This window comes from Somniosus microcephalus, chromosome 5 (genome assembly GCF_052327205.1).
Source record: "Somniosus microcephalus isolate GS21.2 chromosome 5, FLI_Smic_1.0, whole genome shotgun sequence".
NCBI lineage: Eukaryota > Metazoa > Chordata > Chondrichthyes > Squaliformes > Somniosidae > Somniosus > Somniosus microcephalus.
In genome coordinates, this window is record NC_140991.1 from 313,461,599 (window position 1) to 313,483,263 (window position 21,665).

The following is a 21,665-nucleotide window of genomic DNA, read 5'->3' on the forward strand; positions in this document are numbered from 1 at the left end:
AGTTAATGCTATCTTCTTTGTAACTAATTGGCCCAGTAATTCGGGTCCAAATGTGTGAGTACGGTCTGGGTACTCACGCATCTGGCCGGAGGAAATGCCGGCGTTCAGGAAGCACCGCGCATGCGGGGAACGCCGGCATTTCCAGGCCTCTGAACGAAGGGGTTCAGAGGCTGAACGCATGCGCGGCATCGGGCAGCGCGTGCGCCTTGGGATTCCTGTATTTTGAGAGAGATGCGCGTGTGTAAAGGCCTCCGATATTTACACACAGAAAAACCACACGTAAGTACTTAGTTTTTCAGGTAAGTGGTCTATTAATACAATTTAGAATTTTTTTTCCCCACAGGTTTGTTATTTTTAAAGAATTTACAGTAAGGTAAGTTTAGTTTTAGCCCCGGTTTTTTATAAAAAAAATTTTTTCAAATTTTAAAATTATTGTTTAAAATAGTTTTTCATAGTTATTTATGGTTCATTTAAGTAGTGCAATGTTTTTTTAAATTTTCCTTCAGGTTTAAGTAGTGTTTTGGGGCCAGGAGTTTTCATGAGTTTGACAGCTCTCACTGTCAAACTTATGAATGAACTTTTGCAACCTCCCATTGGTTGCCCTGTGCTCACGTGATCCCAGCTGGCTCATCGCACTAAGTACGCCGCTGGGTCACGCACGCACAGTGCGGCAGGACCTCAAGCTGGCCAGTCACAGGAATGGCATTGCGGGCTAGATTTCAGATGTTGGCGCGCCGGGTAAGTTCACCTTGGGGCCTTGCACGCGCGGCAATCACCCGAGCCGAATTACTGCCCCATTGTGTCGGAAGGCACTGTATGTAAGTATGGGAGCTGATTGCTGCAAGGACATGAGACACAATTACTATTACAACAACAATAACTTGCATTGATGTCGCACCTTTAACATGAGAAACGTCCCGGGGTGCTTTCAAACAAAGGCAAGTAAGGGAAGTGGACATGGAGCCAGGAAGGGAGGGATCGGGAGGGGTGCCCTGAACGTTTGGTCAAGTTTTGAACAAGTTGGAGGTTATGGAGGCCAGGAAGGAGACCCAGGCAGTCTGACAGCACGGAGGTTGACAGTCAAGGGGGCCAAGTGGAGAAGTGGGGCCGTACAGAAAGCTGTCATCGCAGAAGCTGAGCCCGCGCCGACGGATAATGTCACTGAGGGGCCGCTCTTAGCTAAGGAATAGGAAAGGGAATCAGGATAAATGCTTGATGGACTCCAGAGGTGAGCGTGCTAGGGAGGGAAGACAAGCCATTGCTGGAGGTGCATTAGTTTCACTGGGACAGGTAGGGGTGGAACCGTGTGAGTACAAACCCACGGAGCTGGAAAGTAGAGGAAAGGCCAAATAAAAACAGAAACACGCAGCAGGTTCAGGCAGCCTCTGTGGAGAGAGAAACAAGAGTTAACGTTTCAGGTCGATGGTCTTTTATCCAGGTCTGACGAAGGGTCACCGACCTGAACCATTGACTCTGTTTCTCTCTCCACAGAGGCTGCCTGAACCTGCTGCGTGTTTCCAGCATTTTCTGTTTTTATTTCAGATTTCCAGCATCCGCAGTATTTGGCTTTGGTAGCAGAGGAAAGGCTTTGAAGGAGGATGGCAATGTCAACTGTGTCAAATGAGGAGGAGAAGGAGCGACAATGCACTATGGCCAGAATGTCGGGGCTTTGGTAAACATTACCGATCGCCATGTTGGTCCAGTGGAATGTTGGAAACCAAGCTGGTTATTGGAGAAATGCACATTGTGCAGGGAGGCGATATGTTTGAGGGTTTTGTCTTTACTACGAGCTTTAGAAGAAAGTCTCCCCTTGGGAATCTTCTTGGTTGTTGCTTTCTATGTACAGGAAACTCTTTTCTATCCGGCACCAACGGGACCGGCGTGGTGCCGGTTGATCACAAAGTCCGGATTACAGAGAGGTATACTTACTAAGGGACGAGAGCCCCGTACATGGCCACAAGATCCAGGCGTCCCTGTTGCATGGCAACCAGTGCAGGAACCCCGGTTACACAGCCACTAATATGAATTAAAACTTACCTGAACCTACTCCTGAATTTTGCCGGTTAAAAGAGATTTCCGGTTATTTAGGTGCCGGTAAATCGAGAGTTTCCTGTATGTCTCTTTCTCTCAGCTGTGTGAGCTGTGGCTCAGTGGGCAGCACCGTCGCCTCTGAGTCAGAACGGTTGTGGGTTGAAGTCCCACTCCAGGGACTTGAGCACATAATGCTAGGCTGACACTCCAGTGCAGTGCTGAGGGAGTGCTGCACCTCCCCTTTACAAAGGGGTCACCTGCTGGTCAGTGTGGATCTGTCGATATCTGCTGGTCAGTGGCCTTGTGAACAAGGGTATTCCACTTGGTCTCAATTAGACCAAGTCAAAATAGCAATTTTTAAAAATTCATGCTTCGTAAAGTTTGTGGGTTCAAGTCCCACTCCAGAGACTTGAGCACATAAAGCTAGGCTGACGCTCCCAGTGCAGTGCTGAGGGAGTGCTGCACTGTCGGAGGGGCCGTCTTTCAGATGAGACGTTAAACCGAGGCCCCGCCTGCTCTCTCAGGTGGACGCAAAAGATCCCATGGCACTATTTCGAAGAAGAGCAGGGGAGTTCTCCCCGGTGTCCTGGGGCCAATATTTATCCCTCAATCAACATAACAAAAACAGATTATCTGGTCATTATCACATTGCTGTTTGTGGGAGCTTGCTGTGCGCAAATTGGCTGCCGCGTTTCCCACGTTACAACAGTGACTACACTTCAAAAAGTACTTCATTGGCTGTAAAGCGCTTTGGGACGTCCGGTGGTCGTGAAAGACGCTATAGAAATGCAAGTCTTTCTTTCTTTCTCTCACTCTCAGCTCCCTCGCTCAATACTGTCCATATCGAGGCAGATTTCTGCTAATATCCATGCAGTTTTGTCACTAAGATTTCATCAAAGAAAAAAGAAAGACTTGCATTTTTTTACAGCACCTTTCACAACCTCAAGACGTCCCAAAGCGCTTTACAGCCAATGAAGTACTTTTTGAAGTGTAGTCGCTGTTTTAATGTGGGATACACGGCAGTGTGGGAGACTACAGTCTCCCGCGTAAAGAAATAGGCAACACAGCGAGCTACAAGAAATAGGTCTTTACTCCAACTCTCACAATACAGTACTGAATTCGTGAAGCCCGCGAACCTGTGATGACTCACGGATTGGTCACCTGCTGGAACCTGATTGGTTTTCCTTCTCTCAGCAGCAGGCAAGTCTGAACATGCCTTATTCCTCTCAGCTTGCAACTGTCTTGCGGGGGGAGGGGAATACAGCAGTTAAAAGGGGATTATACAGGTTTATCTACATACACACAGTGTTTCCCCAATGTGGCAACGCCACAGCAGCCAATTTGCGCACAGCAAGCTCCCACAAACAGCAATGTGATAATGACCAGATAATCTGTTTTAGTGATGTTGATTGAGGGATAAATATTGGCCCCAGGACAACTCCCCCTGCTCTGCTTCGAAATAGTGCCCTGGGATCTTTTACGTCCACCTGAGAGAGCAGACGTGGCCTCGGTTTAACATCTCATCCGAAAGACGGCACCTCCGACAGTGCAGCACTCCCTCAGCACTGTACTGGGAGCATCAGCCTAGATTTTTCTGCTCTGATTCAGAGGCGAGGGTGCTACCCACTGAGCTGCGGCTGGCACTAAGTAGTTAGCGATGTAACCGGTTTTAAGCAAGTGTAGCGGCAGGGAAAGGGGCGGAGGGGAGGAAAGAGCGAAAGGGAAGGTCTGTGATAGGGTGGAAGGCAGGAGAGATTAAATGACAAAGGGATGATGGTGCGAAGCAAAAAGGGGGTTGGTAATGGGACAAGTAAAGAAACAAAAGATGGGTCCAGAGGAGATGTAAATGGCAACAGCAGAACCATTACCAGCGCCTGCTGTCCGGAAAAATAAGAGGAACAGTTAGGATCTGAAGTTATTGAACTCAATGCTGAGTCTGGAAGGTTGTAAATTGCCTAATCGAAAGATGAGGTGCTGTTCCTCTGGAATCTTGCTTTAAGTTGAATTGCAAGAGTAGGACAAGGGGACACACGGACAAACTAGCTAAAGGTAAATTCGGACTAATGTCACAAAGAGTGATTAAATCTTGGAATAGACTTTCAGGTAGAAGAGTGGAAGTGAAAATCCTGCAACTATTCAGGAAACGATTGGTTGCTGTAATGGAGAAGCCTTAGGATATTTCTGGATAGATAAATTAAGATGGGCCAAATGACTTGTTGATATATAACGATCTTGTGATTTGTCGCTCCAGTCTTGGCTTGTCTGACGAGAACCTTTGCAATGGAAGTAACAATCAGGTGCTCACTATAATGGGCAGTTGATCCACAATAGCAGTTTAATGCACTTGCGGCAAATTGGAAATCTACCCACTTTGATTTTTTCATTAACACTGAGGTGATGTTCTGAAGATTACAGCTTTATCATTATGGGCAATTTACAGTGCTTAATTAAAAGTATCTCGCACAAAGCACAATCTTGAGAATACTTGCCCTGCTGTATTGCTATGAGAAATAAGCCTGCCTTGCCTCTCTTTCTAACTCTTTTTAATAAGAACATAAGAATTAGGAACAGTAGTAGGACACATGACCCCTTGAGCCTGCTCCACCATTCAATAAGATCATGGCTTATCTTCGACCTCAACTCCACTTTCCTGCTCGATCTCCATATCCCTTGATTCCCCTAGAGTCCAAAAATCTATCGATCTCAGCCTTGAATATACTCGAAGACTCAGCATCCACAGCCCTCTGGGGCAGAGAATTCCAAAGATTCACAACCCTCTGAGTGAAGAAATTCCTCCTCATCTCAGTGGCTCAGTGTGTAGCACCCTCGCCTATGAGTCAGAAGGCTGTGGGTTCAGAGTCCCACGCCAGGGACTTGAGCACATAAAGTTGGGCTGACCCTCCAGGGCAGTGTGGAGGGAGTGCTGCACTGTCGGAGGTGCCGTCTTTCGGATGAGACGTTAAACCGAGGCCTCGTCTGCTCTCTCGGGTGGATGTAAAAGATCCCATGGCACTATTTTGAAGAAGAGCGGGGAGGAGTTCTCCCCGGTGTCCTGGGCCCAATATTTACCCCTCAACCACCATCACTAAAACAGATTATCCGATCATTATCACATTGCTGTTTGTGGGAGCTTGCTGTGCGCGAATTGACTGCCGCGTTTCCTACATTACAACAGTGACTCCACTTCAAAAAAGTACTTCATTGGCTGTAAAGCGCTTTGAACGTCCGGTGGTCGTGAAAGGCGCTATAGAAATGTAAGTCTTTCTTTTTCTAAATGGCCAACCCTATTTCTTTCCTTCTCTGTTCCTCATTTTCACCCTCAGCTTTCTTCTTTTTTCTCCCCACATTGCCTCAGCTGTGTTCCGCTACACTTTCTTTCCGTTAGCGGATCCTCTCTATAACACTGTTTCTGGATGGCGTGCAATGCATATGCTGTGTTCTTAAGCGGTTTGATGGTATCCATCAGTGGGAGATCTGTAAACACTTTGAAAATGTCAGTGCGTGCTCTCCTTAAGAGATTGTTTTAGATATATACTACAATGAAGTGTCATTACGTTCTTTCAAGTCAGATAATTGTACTTGCTGAAAATTCTTCCTCACTTCTACAAATACTTGATACATAACCCTTGACACAGTTTAAATATATGGGGGATAATAAATGCTAAATTCAATGAGACAGCATTATATTTGGTTGGGGCAGTCTTTTTAGTGATGTATAGATATGTACAATCATTTATTTTTTGCAATAATTTCTAAGTTTTTTTCATTTACCACGCCAGCTCTTCAAAATATGTCCATGCCCTGCTCGCTGGTTTTGAGAGCGGATAAATATAACTTGCGTGTAGATATTCGTGCATCCTGTTCTGCGGCCAGAAGGCAAGTTAGAGCAAGAAGGGATGACTATTCTGATTTCCCTTCCCTCCCACTCCCTTTGGAGAAGGACATGGCCACCCTTACAGTGCCTCCCCCCCCACGCATTGGCTTGCTGGCAGTCTGGCACATCGCATTGATTCAGTATTCAATGTTCAAGTACACTGAACAGGGAGGAGGAGAGTGATAGACTTCAAGAGGACATAGACAGGCTGGTGGAATGGGCGGACACGTGGCAGATGAAATGTAACGCAGAAACGTGCAAAGTGATACATTTTGGTAGGAAGAACAAGGAGAGGCAAAATAAACTAAAGGGTACAATTCTAAAGGCGGTGCATGAACAGAGAGACCTGGGGGTATATGTGCACAAATCGTTGAAGGTGGCAGGGCAGGTTGAGAAAGCGGTTAAAAAAGCATGCGGAATCCTGGGCTTCATGAATAGAGGTATAGAGTACAAGAGCAAGGAAGTTATGATGAACCTTTATAAAACACTGGTTCGGCCTCAACTGGAGTATTGTGTCCAATTCTGGGCACCGCACTTTAGTAAGGATGTGAAGGCCTTAGAGAGGGTGCAGAAAAGATTTAGAAGAATGACTCCAGGGATGAGGGACTTCAGTTACGTGGATGGACTGGAGAATCTGGGGTTGTTCTCCTTGGAGCAGAGAAGGTTGAGAGGAGATTTGATAGAGGTGTTCAAAATCATGAGGGGTCCAGACAGAGTAGGTAGAGAGAAACTGTTCCCATTGGCGGAAGGGTCGAGAACCAGAGGACACAGATTTAAGGTGATTGGCAGAAGAACCAAAGGCGACACGAGGAAAAACTTTTTAATGCAGCGAGTGGTTAGGATCTGGAATGCACTGCCTGAGAGGGTGCTGGAGGCAGACTCAATCACGGCTTTCAAAAGGGAATTGGATAAGTACCTGATGGAAAAACAATTGCAGGGTTACGGAGAAAGGGCGGGGGAGTGGGACTGGCGGAAGTGCTTTTGCAGAGAGCCGGCACGGGCTCGACGGGCTGAATGGCCTCCTTCTGTGCTGTAACCATTCTATGATTCTATGATTCACCAACAAACTAGGGTTTCCTGGATGAATAGTTACTCTTTCATCCTCACTTTAAATCAAATGTGCCACTTTGATGCAGACCCATTATACAATTCATGCTAGGTCTTGCCACTGTTCATATATTTTTGATCTGTTAAGCTTCATCAGTATAATTCCTCTTGTGGTTATTTTCCAGCTTATCACTCAATATGAACTCTCCTTCCTCTGCTTTTAATCTCTACCTTTATATTCCTTTAGTATTTTTTTTCCAGTTGATGTATTTTTACTCTATGCATATGTTTTTTTACACTTTCCTGCTAAGCTGCATGACTCACCCAGCACTTTGTGATGTGCTTGTTTAATTTATTTAGTACTACTCTTATGAAACACTTCTCAGTTATACTAGATTAATAACTGGTGGAAAAAGATACGAAAACAAATCTATCCCTCAAGTAGAGTTTGAGAAATGGTGCCCATACTCTAGGTGTGTGAACATAAGAACATAAGAATTAGGAGCAGGAGCCGGCCGTACGGCCCCTCGAGCCTGCTCCACCATTCAATATGATCGTGGCTGATCTTCGACCTCAACTCCACTTTCCTGCCTGATCCCATGTCCCTTGATTCCCCTAAATTCCAAAAACCTATTGATTTCAGCCTTGAATATACTCAACGATTCAGCATCCACAGCCCTCTGGGGTAGAGAATTGCAAAGATTCACAACCCTCCGAGTGAAGAAATTCCTCCTCATCTCAGTCTAAAATGGCCGACCTCTTATCCTGAGACTGTGCCCCCTGGTTCTAGACTCTGCAGCCAGGGGGAAACAACCTCTCAGCATCGACCCTGTCAATCCTCCTCAGAAACTTTTATGTTTCAATGCGATCACCTCCCATTCTTCTAAACACCAGAGAGTATAGGCCCAATCTACTCAATCTCTCCTCATAGGACAATCCTCTTATCCCAGGACTTGTGCATTGCAGGTTCCTGTGAAATGGGTTCTGCCAATAACTTAAGCAGTGATCAGCAGCAATCTGCTCTGCCCCTGGCTTTTCCTGTACATTACATAATGCAATGGTGCAGTTAGTTTAATGTCCCTGTGTGCATGGTACATCTATCTCGCGTCAGTATTGTTAGTTTCAAGTGGAAATCAAGACAACCTGCATTCTTACAAGCTAATTTCCTATTTATTTACGACAGAATAAGAAAGAAAGACTTGCATTTTATACAGCATCTTCCACAACCACCGGACCTTACAGCCAATGAGATATTTTTGTAGTGTAGACACTGTTGTAATATAGGAAACATTTGTTTTTAGTGATGTTGATTGAGGGATAAATATTGGCCCCAGGACACCGGGGAGAACTCCCCCTGCTCTTCTATCGAAATAGTGCCCTGCAATCTTTTATGTCCACCTGAGAGAGCAGACGGGGCCTCGGTTTAATGTCTCATCCGAAAGACGGCACCTCCGACAGTGTAGCACTCACTTGGTACTACATAGGATTACACAGAATATACGGCACAGAAACAGGCCATTCGGCCCAACCAGTCCATGCCGGCGGCTATGCTCCACTCGAGCTTCCTCCCGTCTTTCCTCATCTAACTCTTATCAGCGTAACCCTCTATTCCCTTCTCCCTCATATGCTTGTCCAGCCTCCCCTTAAATGCATCGATACTATTCGCTTCAACCACTCCCTGTGGCAGCGAGTTCCACATTCTCACCACTCTCTGGGTAAAGAAGTTTCTTCTGAATTCCCTATTGGATTTCTTGGTGACTATCTTATATTGATGGCCTCCAGTTATGCTCTTCCCCACAAGTGGAAACATTCTCTCTGTATCCACTCTATCAAAACCCTTCATAATTTTAAAGACCTCTATTCGGTCACCCCTCAGCCTTCTCTTTTCAAGAGAAAAGAGACCCTTTCTTGATATGTATACCCTCGCATTTCTGGTATCATCCTTGCAAATCCTCTCTGCACCTTCTCCAGTGCCTCTATATCCTTTTTATTTAAGCCCTGAATTTCCGATCGGAGGATTCCTGCTGGGCGGTTGCCTCTGATCGAAAAAAAAATCTACGAACCTACCTGCTGGTTCCGTAGATCCCGAGGCTTGCGATCCTGGGGCTTCTCCGGGTCCGCGCGCGCCGAGGCCCAGGTAGCACAGGGGGTGCAGGTGGCTCGCAAGCGCCCCTGGGATCACGTGGGCCATGGGGAACAAATCAAAGAAGGGAATCCCCCTTCGCACTTTTGACAGGTCTGTACGCACAGAACTGAATGGGGATTGACGTAAGAAAACTTGGTCTAAGTATTAAACAAGGCTTTAATCAACTGGTTTTCAACATGGAGGTCTAGTTGTGTCCTTCACTAGTTCCTGTTAAAGAATGTCCTGAGCAAGCTGGGCCCGTGCCCGAGTATTTATACTCTCCCTGGACAGCGCCACCAGCAGGCCGCCCAGTATCATTTCATAAGTCATTCCACGTGAATGACAAGATTCATGTCAGGGATCACTCAAAAAACACAGCTAAACATTAAATAATTTTTTTTTAAATCACTTATTTAAAATGAGTTAAAATTACATTAAATTAAATATTCTAAACAAAAATGTAATTTTTTGAAAAAAATAATTAAAGTTTTTTACGGGGCTAAAAATAAACTTACCTGTTTAAAAAGTATTTCAAAATTATAAATGAGTGAAAAAATTTTACTTTAAAATTTTTTTTTAAACTTATGCTGGTAAAAGCAGGCCTTACGCAGGCTTTTACCAGGTGTAAGATTTTTAAGGGTTTTCAGCGGGCGGAGGTTGTGCAGAAAGCGGAACTCTCCCCCCGCGGAGGCCCGTCTCCAGGGCAGGCGGAGGATCTGTCAAGACTTGACAGATCGCAAGTGTGTTGGGTTTCAGCGCATGGGCTTTGCGCGCCTGAAACCGGCTCTTGCGAGTCCCCAACGTGTGCGTACGGAAAATACGGCCCAATATGCACTGCACTGGGAGCGTCAGCCTGGTTCTTTGTGCTCAGGTCTCTGGAGTGGGGACTTCAACCCACAACCTTCTGACTAAGAGGCGAGAGTGCCGCCCACTGAGCCACGGCCGACACTAGCTGCAACTAACATAGAAATTATGAATCAGTAAACAAATATTGTTTTTAACAAAGAGCATCTGGTTCATCATTTCTTTTCGAAACTTCAGCTCCCCCGACAGCTGATGGATGTTGAGCAGAGACAAAAACAATTCCAGTTAATTCCACTCTTTAGATGAGGAAAAACTCCAGTCGCATTTTAAAGCCTGATCCATCAAGCATCTGACATTTTAAAGAAGTAGATTTGTCCAGATAAATACATGATTCGTTATTAGATTTAATAAAGATAAATGGATGTAATGAGTCAGACTATTCCTTTTAAGGCGTACTGTTCGCAGAACGATCAGCTTTGAATATTAACTAATACGGTAGGGGACAGATAGAAACACATTAACTTTTGTGCAGCATCTGAAATTTGGGTTTCCAATGGCTTAAGTGCCCATAATGAAGCAGAAATTAGTCAAAAATGGAACCTGTTTTCACATTTTCTGATTTGCTGGCTCTCTGTAATATAATAGCATATCTAATATCACTGACTATTTCTTTACCCTATGAGTTACACAGCTCTTTCCTGAAAGTAATGGACGGTGGTGATTGGCCTGTAAATATTCCCAGCGGCTTCAAGTGTATACACTGTATTTTGTTCAAGAGGAGAGTTTCATGGTTGCTCTTACTGTGCCTGTGTTTTTTTTAATGTATTCACATTGGGGATGAGCATGGACCTTGATTTCACACTGTGATCCGGAGAGGGGATTGGGATCTCTGGCACGGGCATGTTGAATAACAAGAGTGGGGCATCTTTGCAGGAATGAACCTTGGCGTTTGGGACTTTCACTGAGAAGTGAGGTTAGAGATGATGTGAGGATGAGGAGGAATTTCTTCACTCTGAGGGTTGTGAATCTTTGGAGTCCTCTACCCCAAGGGGCTGTGGATGCTGAATCGTTGAGTATATTTAAGGCTGAAATAGCTTGCCATGATCTTACTGAATGGCGGAGTGGACTCGAGGGGCTGAATGCCGTACTCCTGCTCCTAATTCTTATGTTCTTACATGAGCATATATTAGAACTTAAAATTATCATAGGCTGGAACATAGGAACATCGGAACAGGAGGAAGCCATTGAACCCCTCGCGCCTGTTCTACCATTCAATGAGATCATGGCTGATCTGTGACCTAACTCCATGTACAGAGGCAGACAGTTCTTTCACCACTGGTACATAGATTTCAATCCAGCCCAGACTGAGGGGATCCAGTCTTCATTATTTTCTGAAAATACCATACATGAAAATTGGGGCAACTTCAGCCAAGTTCCCAGTCGACACGAATTGAAAGCGCTAAGATGTACACGCGTGACACATGTTGGTGCAACCAACCAGTTTTATAAATAAAGTTTACACTGATGCAGCAGGCGGAGCTGATCTGAGATTGAGGTTTACGCTGAGGTTAAGGGTTACTGTTCAGGCAGAATAAAGGGGGCTTTCCTCATCTTTTGACCCAAGACCTGGGAAGTGCTTTATAGCTGCCAGTGGGTGCCAATGGTGCAGAAGAATGAAAGAAAGACTTGCATTTCTATAGCGCCTTTCACGACCTCAGGACGTCCCAAAGAGCTTTACAGCCAATGAAGTACTTTTTGAAGTGTAGTCACTGTTGTGATGTAGGAAACGTGGCAGCCAATTTGCGCACAGCAAGCTCCCACAAACAGCAATGTGATAATGACCAGATAGATAATACATAGATACATAGAAGATAGGAGCAGGAGTAGGCCATTCGGCCCTTCGTGCCTGCTCCGCCATTCGATGAGATCATGGCTGATCCTTTAATTCAGTATCCGTCCCCGCCTTCTCTCCGTAACCCTTAACCCCTTTTGCCCGTAGAAATATATCTAATTCCCTCTTAAATATATTTAATGAGCTGGCGTACACTGCCCTCTGTGGCAATGAGTTCCACAGGTTCACCACTCTCTGAGTGAAGAAATTCCCCCTCATCTCTGTCCTAAATGGTTTAGCCCTTATCCTTAAATTATGTCCTCTAGTTCTGTTCTCACCCGCCAAGGGAAACATTCCTTCTGCATCCAGTCTGTCTAGACCTGTCAGAATTTTATACACTTCTATGAGGTCCCCTCTCAATCTTCTAAACTCCAGTGTGTACATCCCTAAACTACATAGTCTCTCCTCATAGGTCATTCCCGCCATTCCTGGTATCAGCCTGGTGAATCGCCGCTGCACCCCCTCCATGGCAAGAACATCCTTCCTCAGATGAGGCGACCAAAACTGTACACAGTACTCGAGGTGTGGTCTCACCAGTGCCCTGTACAGCTGCAGCAAGGTATCCCTGTTCCTGTATTCTAACCCTTTTGCTATGAAGGCCAGCATACCGTTTGCCTTCTTGACCGCCTGTTGCACCTGCATGCTCGCCTTCAGTGACTGGTGTACAAGAACACCCAGGTCTCTCTGTACTTCCCCCTCTCCCAATCTATTGCCATTTAAATAATAATTTGCCCTCCCGTTCCTGCACCCAAGGTGGATAACTTCGCACTTGTCCACATTATAGTGCATCTGCCATTTATCCGCCCAATCGCCCAGTCTGTCCAAATCGCTCTGGAGCTTCCTGGTCTCTTCCTCTGAGCCCACCCCCCCTCCTAGTTTAGTGTCGTCTGCAAATTTGGAAATGCTGCATCCGACTCCCTGATCCAGGTCATTAATGTAAATTGTGAACAGCTGGGGGCCCAGGACAGATCCCTGTGGTACCCCACTTGTTACTGCCTGCCATTCAGAAAATGAGCCGTTTATTCCAACTCTCTGTTTTCTATCTGACAGCCAGTTCCCTATCCACGCCAAAACTTTCCCCTTTATCCCATGAGCCTCAATTTTCCATGCTAATCTTTTATGTGGGACCTTATCGAAGGCCTTTTGGAAGTCCAGGTACACCACATCTACTGGCTCTCCCCCATCTATTCTACCAGTTACTCCCTCAAAAAATTCCAATAGATTAGTCAAGCACGATTTACCCTTTGTAAATCCATGTTGACTCTGTCCTATCCTGTCCCCATTTGCTAAGTGCTCCGCTATTTCATCCTTAATGATGGACTCCAGCATTTTGCCCACAACTGATGTAAGGCTTACAGGTCTGTAATTACCTGCTTTTTCTGTTGACTGAGGGGTCAATATTGGCCCCAGGACACCGGGGATCGCTCCCCTGCTCTTCTTTGAAATAGTGGCCGTGGGATCTTTTACCTGAGAGAGCAGACGGGGCCTCGGTTTAACGTCTCATCCAAAAGACGGCACCTCCGACAGTGCAGTGCTCCCTCAGCACCGCACTGCGAGTGTCAGCCTAGATTTTTGTGCTCAAGTCTCTGCAATTCTCCTACACTTGTCGGTCCTTGACATGAATAAGCGCAAAATTTCGTCCATAAACAAGCTGAGGTGAATATTTCCCATCTGTTGGATTGTGAAATGTCAGCGCTTGTTCACTTAACATGTAGCCCACAGCCCTCCCATCAAAGTACAGTCAAGTGAGCTAATTCAGGCCCCACTCTACACAGACCAAGCACTGCATTCTGAAACCCACCCACACACGTTCATTTTAAGTTAGTGCTCACCTGCAGTGCTGACAGACATCATTTTTACCATGACCTCAACCTGATTAGTGCTCTGCTGTAATGTTCTCCTTATTGGGGACACTTAAGTAGGACTATTTCTAGAAAGGTTTAGTCATCCTTTTAAAGATCCAACTTTTCACTGCATGAAGTTGGATCTGAAATGCAAATTACTGTCTGCAATTTGCCTTCCAGCTCGAGTAGAAATGTTCCAACTCGTCAATTGTTTCCTCCATCTCTAAGCAGCATTGATCAGCTCTGTTCGAAAAAAAAAATCCGTGAACTGGTTCCAAGTTGATTGTTTGTTGAGTCTCACTATAGATTACCTGATCCATTTTGTAACTGTAAATTACTCTCCCCTCCCCCCTGTCCCCGGAAGATAGCTCAGCACAACCAGGGCGCTGGCAAATCATACAGGAGGCTGCCCCTGGGATTCAAGTTCTCAACTCTGGAGTTGTGAAACGAGAACTGTTATTGATAAAACACACCAGCGCAGCGTGTGTACACTACAGATCTTTTCGCTGACAACGGGAAAGGGGAAGAAAGAACGTTTCCACCACATTGTGAGGGAAGATTGGTTCTGCATAAGTTATATTCAAATAGGGAAGAATACCCACCGAATGTTGGGGAGCAAGATTTTTAAGTTTACAACTCAGCTGAATAAATTCTTATGTCAATGCAAAACGCGGGGATAATAGTGTCGGCCATGGCTCAGTGGGCAGCACTCTTGCCTGTGAGTCAGAAAGTTGTGGGTTCAAAGTCCCACTCCACAGACTTTGAGCACAGGAAATCTAGGCTGATACTCCAGCGCAGTACTGAGACCACGTGGCAATGAATAAAACAAAAAATTAATCCAAGGGCACTTGAAGCCACTGACTTAACACAGACTCTGGGATCGAACTTGGGAATCTTCCTGGCTTCTACAATTCAGCTACTTATTTGGAGGAAATAACAACACAAAATGCTGGAAAAACTCAGCAGGCCAGGCAACGTCCGTGGAGAGAAAAATAGAGTCAACGTTTCAGGTCGAAACCCTTCGTCAGGACTGAAGAAGGGTTTCGACCTGAAACGTTGACTTTGTTTCTCTCTCCACGGATGTTGCCTGGCCTGCTGAGTTTTTCCAGCATTTTCTGTTGTTATTTCGGATTTCCAGCATCCGCAGTATTTTGCTATCGTACTTATTTGGAGGAGTTTGCTAAGCCATCAGAGGAGCACTTTATTTACAGTTTGGGGTTAGAAGAATTATCAGAACAATAATTCAGATAGCGATGCCGAACAGTCCACCAGCCTTGGCTCAGAGAATCACTGGAGATATGCATTAGATACCTGCAATTGGAAATTTAAACTAGAGGGTTCTTACTTTGGATCATCAGCCGTGGCTCAGTGGGCGGCACCCTCGCCTCTGAGTCAGAAGGTTGTGGGTTCAAGTCCCACTCCAGAGACTTGAGCACAACAATCTAGGCTGACACTCCAGTGCAGTGCTGAGGAAGTGCTGCCCTGTCGGAGGTGCCGTCTTTCGGATGCGATGCTAAACCGAGGCCTTGTCTGCCCTCTCTGGTGGATGTAAAAGATCCTATGGCACTATATCGAAGAAGAACAGGGGAGCTACCTCTGGTGTCCTGGCCAATATTTATCCCTCAATCAACATCTAAAACAGATTATCTGGTCATTATCACATTGCTGTTTGTGGGAGCTTACTGTGCGCAAATTGGCTGCCACGTTTCCCACATTACAACAGTGACTACACTTCAAAAAGCACTTTATTGGCTGTAAAGGGCTTTGGGACGTCCTGAGGTCGTGAAATGTGCGATTTAAATGCAAGTTCTTTTTAAGATTTGTTGTGTATAAGTTATACTCAAACAGTGAAGAATATCATCTAATGTCCAGGAACAAGTTTTAAGTTTAGAACTCAGCCGAAGAAATTGTTACGTTAATGCAAATCACAGAAATAATGCAGAAAAGCCTCAGACCTACAGAACTATTGAAGTCGACACACAGAACCAGACTGATACCTGGGATGGCAGGAATGACGTATGAGGAGAGATTGTGTCGATTAGGCTTATACTCGCTGGGGTTTAGAAGAATGAGGGGATCTCATTGAAACTTATAAAATTCTAACAGGACTAGACAGACTGGATGCAGGAAGGATGTTCCCGATGGCGGGGAGTCCAGAACCAGGGGTCACAGTCTAAAGATAAGGGGTAAGCCATTTAGGACAGAGATGAGGAGGAATTTCTTCACCCAGAGAGTGGTGAACCTGTGGAATTCTCTACCACAGAAGGCAGTTGAAGCCAATTCATTAAATATATTCAAGAAGGAGTTGGATATATTTCTTAAGGCTAAAGGGATCAAGGGATAGGGGGAGAAAGCAGGGACAGGGTACTGAATTTGGATGATCAGCCATGATCTCATTAAATGGCGGAGCAGGCTCGAGGGGCCGAATGGCCTACTCCTGCTCCTATCTTCTATGTTTCTATGAAAGAGGCCATTTCACCCATCGTTCTATGACAAAGTGTCCTGGTGTCTCCCCCAAAATTTGGTAGGATAACTAGTTTGCTTTGGACCAAGACTGTACAAGGTGACTGGCTAGACTATTATTTCTCTACCCCTGGGAACCGGATTCAATTGGAAAACCATCTCACTCTCTCTCTGCTGGATGCAAGGATTGTACATGAGTTTGGACATTCACAAACCAAGTCCTGCTGGGCGGACGTCTTCTAAGAACATAAGAACATAAGACGTAGGAGCAGGAGTCGGCCATTTGGCCCCTCGAGCCTGCTCCGCCATTCAATAAGATCATGGCTGATCTGATCTTGGCCTCAACTCCACTTCCCTGCCCGCTCCCCACAACCCTTGACTCATTTATCATTTAAAAATCTGTCTATCTCCAGCTTAAATATATTCAATGACCCAGCCTCCACAGCTCTCTGAGGAAAATAATTCCAAAGATTCACGACCCTCTGAGACAAGAAATTCCTCCTCATTTCCGATTTAAATGGGTGCCCCCTTATTCTGAAATTATGCCCCCTAGCTCTAGATTCCCCCATGAGTGGAAACATCATCTCTGCATCTACCCTGTCCAGCCCCCTCAGTATCTTATATGTTTCAATAAGATCCCCTCTCATTCTTCTAAACTCCAATGAGTACAGGCCCAACCTGCTCAACCTTTCTTCATAAGACAACCCCTTCATCTCTGGAATCAACCTCGTGAACCTTCTCTGAACTGCCTCCAATGCAAGTATATCTCTCCTTAAATAAGGAGACCAAAACTGTACGCAGTACTCCAGGTGTGGTCTCTCCAACACCCTGTACAGTTGTGACAGGACTTCCCTACTTTTATACTCCATTCCCTTTGCAATAAAGGCCAACATTCCATTTGCCTTACTAATTACTTGCTGTACCTGCATGCTATCTGTCAACGCTGCTCCCAGTTCAACAAAAGCTTAAGCTGTCTGGAGCGCTTAATGTGGAATAATGTAGACCGGTGAAGTGGGCAATTCTGAAGTTGAAATTAAACTACATTTTAGGGATAAGGTTCGAGGGAGCTTTTGCTTTCCATGTGACTCGGCTGCATCTGACCTGAGGTTATTTTGATGCTAACACTGAATAACCCCCAAAATGAAAAGCGTTTCACTTTCCAGCCATGAGATTCTCCATCTTGATGAATAAAAGTTGGAACCCTAAAAAATAATTAAATGTAGATTTGACCATTTTACAAGCCGGTAGTATTATCCTTCACTTTGTTGAGTATCTAATAAATATCTCCAGCTCAGTGAAAGAAATAAAGAGAGCCAAAGGAAAGTTGAGGAGAATGTTTAACACAGTGAGTCGCTGTGCTCTGGAATGCGCTGCCCGAAAGGGTGTTGGAAGCAAATTCAACATCAACCTTCAAAGGGGAATTGGATAGATGTATGAAAAGAAACATTTTGCAGGGCTGTGGGGAACGGGCAGGAGGGGGAGTGGGACTAATTGGATAGCTCTACCAAAGAGCCGGCAGAGACACGATGGGCCGAATGGCCTCCGTCTGTGATATTTGATCCCGTGATTAAGAACATAAGGACGTAAGAAATAGGAGCAGGAGTAGGCCATTAGGCCCTTCGAGCCTGCTCCGCCATTCAATGAGATCATGGCTGATCTTCTGCCTCAACTCCATTCACTGGCCCTATCGCCATATCCCTTGATGCCCTTACTAGTCAGAAATCTATCGACTTCTGTTTTGAATGTACCCAATGGCTGAGCCTCCACAGCTCTCTGGGGTAGAGAATTCCAAAGATTCGCCACCCTCTGTGTGAAGAAATTTCTTCTCATCTCAGTCCTGAATGGCCTACCCTTTATCCTGAGGCTGAGGACCCTGGTTCTAGACTCCCCAGCCAAGGGAAACATTCTCCCGGCATCCACCCTATCAAAGAAATTCCTCCTCATTTCCAATTTTGTATGCTTCAATGAGATCCCCTCTCATTCTTCTGAATTCAAGAGAATACAGGCCTAGTTTACTCAATCTCTTCTCATACGACAGTCCCGCCATCCCAGGAATCAATCTCGTGAACCTTCGTTGCACTCCCTCTATGGCAAGTATATCCTTCCTTAGGTAAGGAGACCAAAATTGTACACAGAATCTGTGAAAGGTTGTTGGAGAATTGTATAGTCACTGCCAGTGTTTCCGTTAAGCTGCGGTCCTGGAGGTCCCACGCGGGCCGCTCAGCAGCTTTTTAATGGAAATACCGCCCATTAAAGGGGCCCTGCGCGGCCAAAAAAATATTGGCCCAGAAATTTGGGCCGGAGGCTTCCCGCGGGTGCAAGCCCCCGACCTGCACTTACCTAGCGCACCGGCCGTTGAGCTGTGGGCCCGCGTGGGATTCCAATCCTGGGCCTGCTCCAACTGCCGGCGGGCAGTGCTTGCGTATCCCAGGGGCGCAGTTAGTTCGAAGCGTCCCCTGGGATCACGTGGGCCATGGGGAGCCAATGGTAGCAGGGAATCTGTATTCATAGATTTGACAGGAAGACCTGTCAAATCCATGAATACAATTCAGCCCCAAAACCTAGCTAAAACTTCAAATAATTTTTTTTTTAAATCACATTTTTAAAATAACTATAAATTACATAAAATAACTATTTTAAATGATAATTTAAATTTTTGAAAAAATTAATTACATTTTCTAACGGGGCTAAAAATAAACTTACCTTTCTTTAAAGTATTTAAAAATAATAAACCTGTGGAAAAAATGTTTTAATTTAACTTAATTCACCACTTACCTTGTTAAAAGCAGGCCTTGCGACTGCTTTTTAGAAGCGCAGCTCCTGGAGACTTACCCTCCTGGAGAAACCTGGAAAAACACCGGAAGTTCCAGGCGTACGCGCTGCCTCTCCGGCGCACGCGTTCGACCTGTGAACCCCTTCCTTCAACGGAACGGAAGTTCCGGTTTCCCGCGCATGCGCAGTGCATGCACGAAACCGGCACTTTCGATGGGCCTACGCATGAGTACCCAGCGCGTACTCACCCGTGGAGACCCGAAGTTCTGGCCCATTAGCGGGAACATTGGTAACTGCTCACAATTTAAATCTGAAATCCTCTTTCATTTGGATATCTCATCAGCAGAACGAAATGTGAATTAGGGCAGCAGCTAACATCGATGCATTTAAGGGGAAGCTCGATAAGCACATGAGGGAGAAAGGAATAGAGGGATATGTTGATGGCGTTAGATGAAGAGGGATGGGAGGTGGCCCGTGTGGAGCATAAACACCGGTGTATAGACCTGTTGGACCGAATGGTCTGTTTCTGTGCTGTCAATACTGTGCAATAAGATCTGTAGAGTTTCACTGTATGATGTCTGTCACCTGCTGAGTTGTACCCACCTACCTGCGGGGCAACCATCCCTTCTGCGTGCAAGGCTTATAAATCCTCTTCTCTCTTTTACTTTCACAGCTTCACTCTGATGTCGACAAGGGAGATGGCACTCTTAAGTACATTTTGTCCGGGGATGGGGCTGGTACAGTTTTCACGATTGACGAGAACACTGGGGACATTCACGCCTTGAAGAAAATGGACCGGGAGGAAAAATCCTTTTACACACTGCGTGCCCAAGCCATTGAACGGCGGACCGGCAGACCTGTGGAACCGGAGTCCGAGTTTATTATCAAGATCCATGATATTAACGACAATGAGCCAAAGTTTTCAAGGGAAACATACCTGGCGAATGTTCCTGAAATGTCTGATGTTGGTAAGTTTAAGGATGGACAATCAACCTACATATGGGATAAATAAACTGAAACCACAGATATTTATAAAGTAATCCTAATCAGCATAGAACTTTGTTGAGTGTGACTTTTTAAGCTTTACCACCGAGCCACTTTTCCCAACAGTTATTTCTTTTCTCCTCGGTGTGAGGGATATCAGTGCTGACAAATGGAGCATGTTCTGAAATCCATGATTAGCATCTAGCATTCCCAGATCAGATATAGCCTGGGTACAGCAAAGCTCCCTATACTCTGCCTTGACGCTTCACACTAACACCAGGGGAGCATCCCGCTGTCTCATTCTGACATTTCGGTTTCCCACAACAGTTAGCTTCTAATTAGTAGCAATTTGTGATCAATATTCCTGGAACTTCCCAACTGCATTTCACTTTAGAAAGAAAAAAAGAAAGACTTGCATTTCTATAGCGCCTTTCATGACCACAGGTTGTCCCAAAGTGCTTTACAGCCAATGAAGTACTTTTTGAAGTGTAGTCACTGTTGTAATGTAGGAATCGCGGCAACCAATGTACAAAACACAGCAGCCAATTTGCGCACAGCAAGCTCCCACAGACAGCAATATGATAATGACCAGATAATCTGTTTTTAGTGATGTTGATTGAGGGATAGATATTGGCCCCAGGACACCGGGGAGAACTCCCCTGCTCTTCTTCGAAATAGTGGCCGCGGGATCTTTTACGTCCACCTGAGAGAGCGGACGGGACCTCGGTTTAATGTCTCACCTGAAAGACGTCACCTCCGACAGTGCTGCGCTCCCTCAGTACCGCACTGGAGTGTCAGCTGAGATTTTTGTGCTCAAGATTCTGGAATGGGACGTGAACCCACAACCTTGTTGACTCAGAGGCAAGAGTGCTGCCCACTGAGCCACGGCTGACACGAGAGAGTGGACTTTCCTCACATCAATCTGAGGTGAATCGAAAACAGTCTCCGGAGATGGGAGGACAGTTTGCTAACTTATTGCATTGCCTCATCCTCCTGGTCAAATATATCTAATCAATAGAATCTAGCTCTTCTTGTTATATCCGTGTATCTTAATGTTGTATCCTTCAATAATTAGACAACAGACTGCAGGGAACGATCAACAGGTGTTTACTGAATGAGGGTTCAAACTGCAACTGACTGTACAGATCACTACTCAGGGTTTATATACAGGTGTGGTCACTGCTGGTACTACAGGATACAGGAGCTGTAAAAAGTAGTTCTCCCCCTTAAAGGTACATACATTACAATTCCGCCCCTTTTAGATTAACAGTACCATAACACTCATTCATTTAACAATTAAATATCAAACTAATTACAATTAACACTTTTAACATGCAACATTAACTGAAAATAGTCTATTTATAAATTCAGTCTTTGGGGAGGCTTCCTGATTCTTTCTGGATAACGCCTTTCCTGAGTGTCTCGCTCTTGGTGCGGAGGCGATTCTAACACCCTGTCGTCAGTTGATTCATCAGCTTCCAATGCTATTGTTTCTGAGGTAGATGCGACCTGTACGTCGGGTTCCTCACCAGGCACGTATGGCCGAGACATGGGGTTGACTTGTTCCTGTGACTCTAGGATCTGGTCAGCATGGCATCTCACAATGTTCTCCCCAACATCCACTGTGTACATTAGTGGCCCCTGCCGTGTGCATATCGTTCCTGGTTGCCATTTCTCTGTTCGGTAGTCGCGGGCCAAGACTGGTTGCCCTACATTGAAGCACCTTGTCGGCCTCTCATTGATGTGCTGCGCCCTGTGCGCTCTGCCCTCTCTCTCTCTCCCCTGTCGACGCTGCTCGGCCTTTTTCTGTGCCGCTTGGTCGGCTCTAGC

The 21,665-nt window shown here is 45.6% G+C and overlaps 1 protein-coding gene across 2 annotated transcripts in view; it reads left to right on the plus strand.

Moving 5' to 3' along the window:
* Positions 1 to 21,665, plus strand: part of LOC147117873 (cadherin-6-like) — a 280,439-nt gene that overhangs the window by 102,431 nt on the left and 156,343 nt on the right. For both annotated transcript variants that reach the window (XM_085989254.1, XM_085989255.1), the window contains one exon: positions 19,525 to 19,819. In XM_085989254.1, the coding sequence (XP_085845380.1) occupies positions 19,525 to 19,819 (295 nt within the window). The remainder of the gene's footprint in view (positions 1 to 19,524; positions 19,820 to 21,665) is intronic.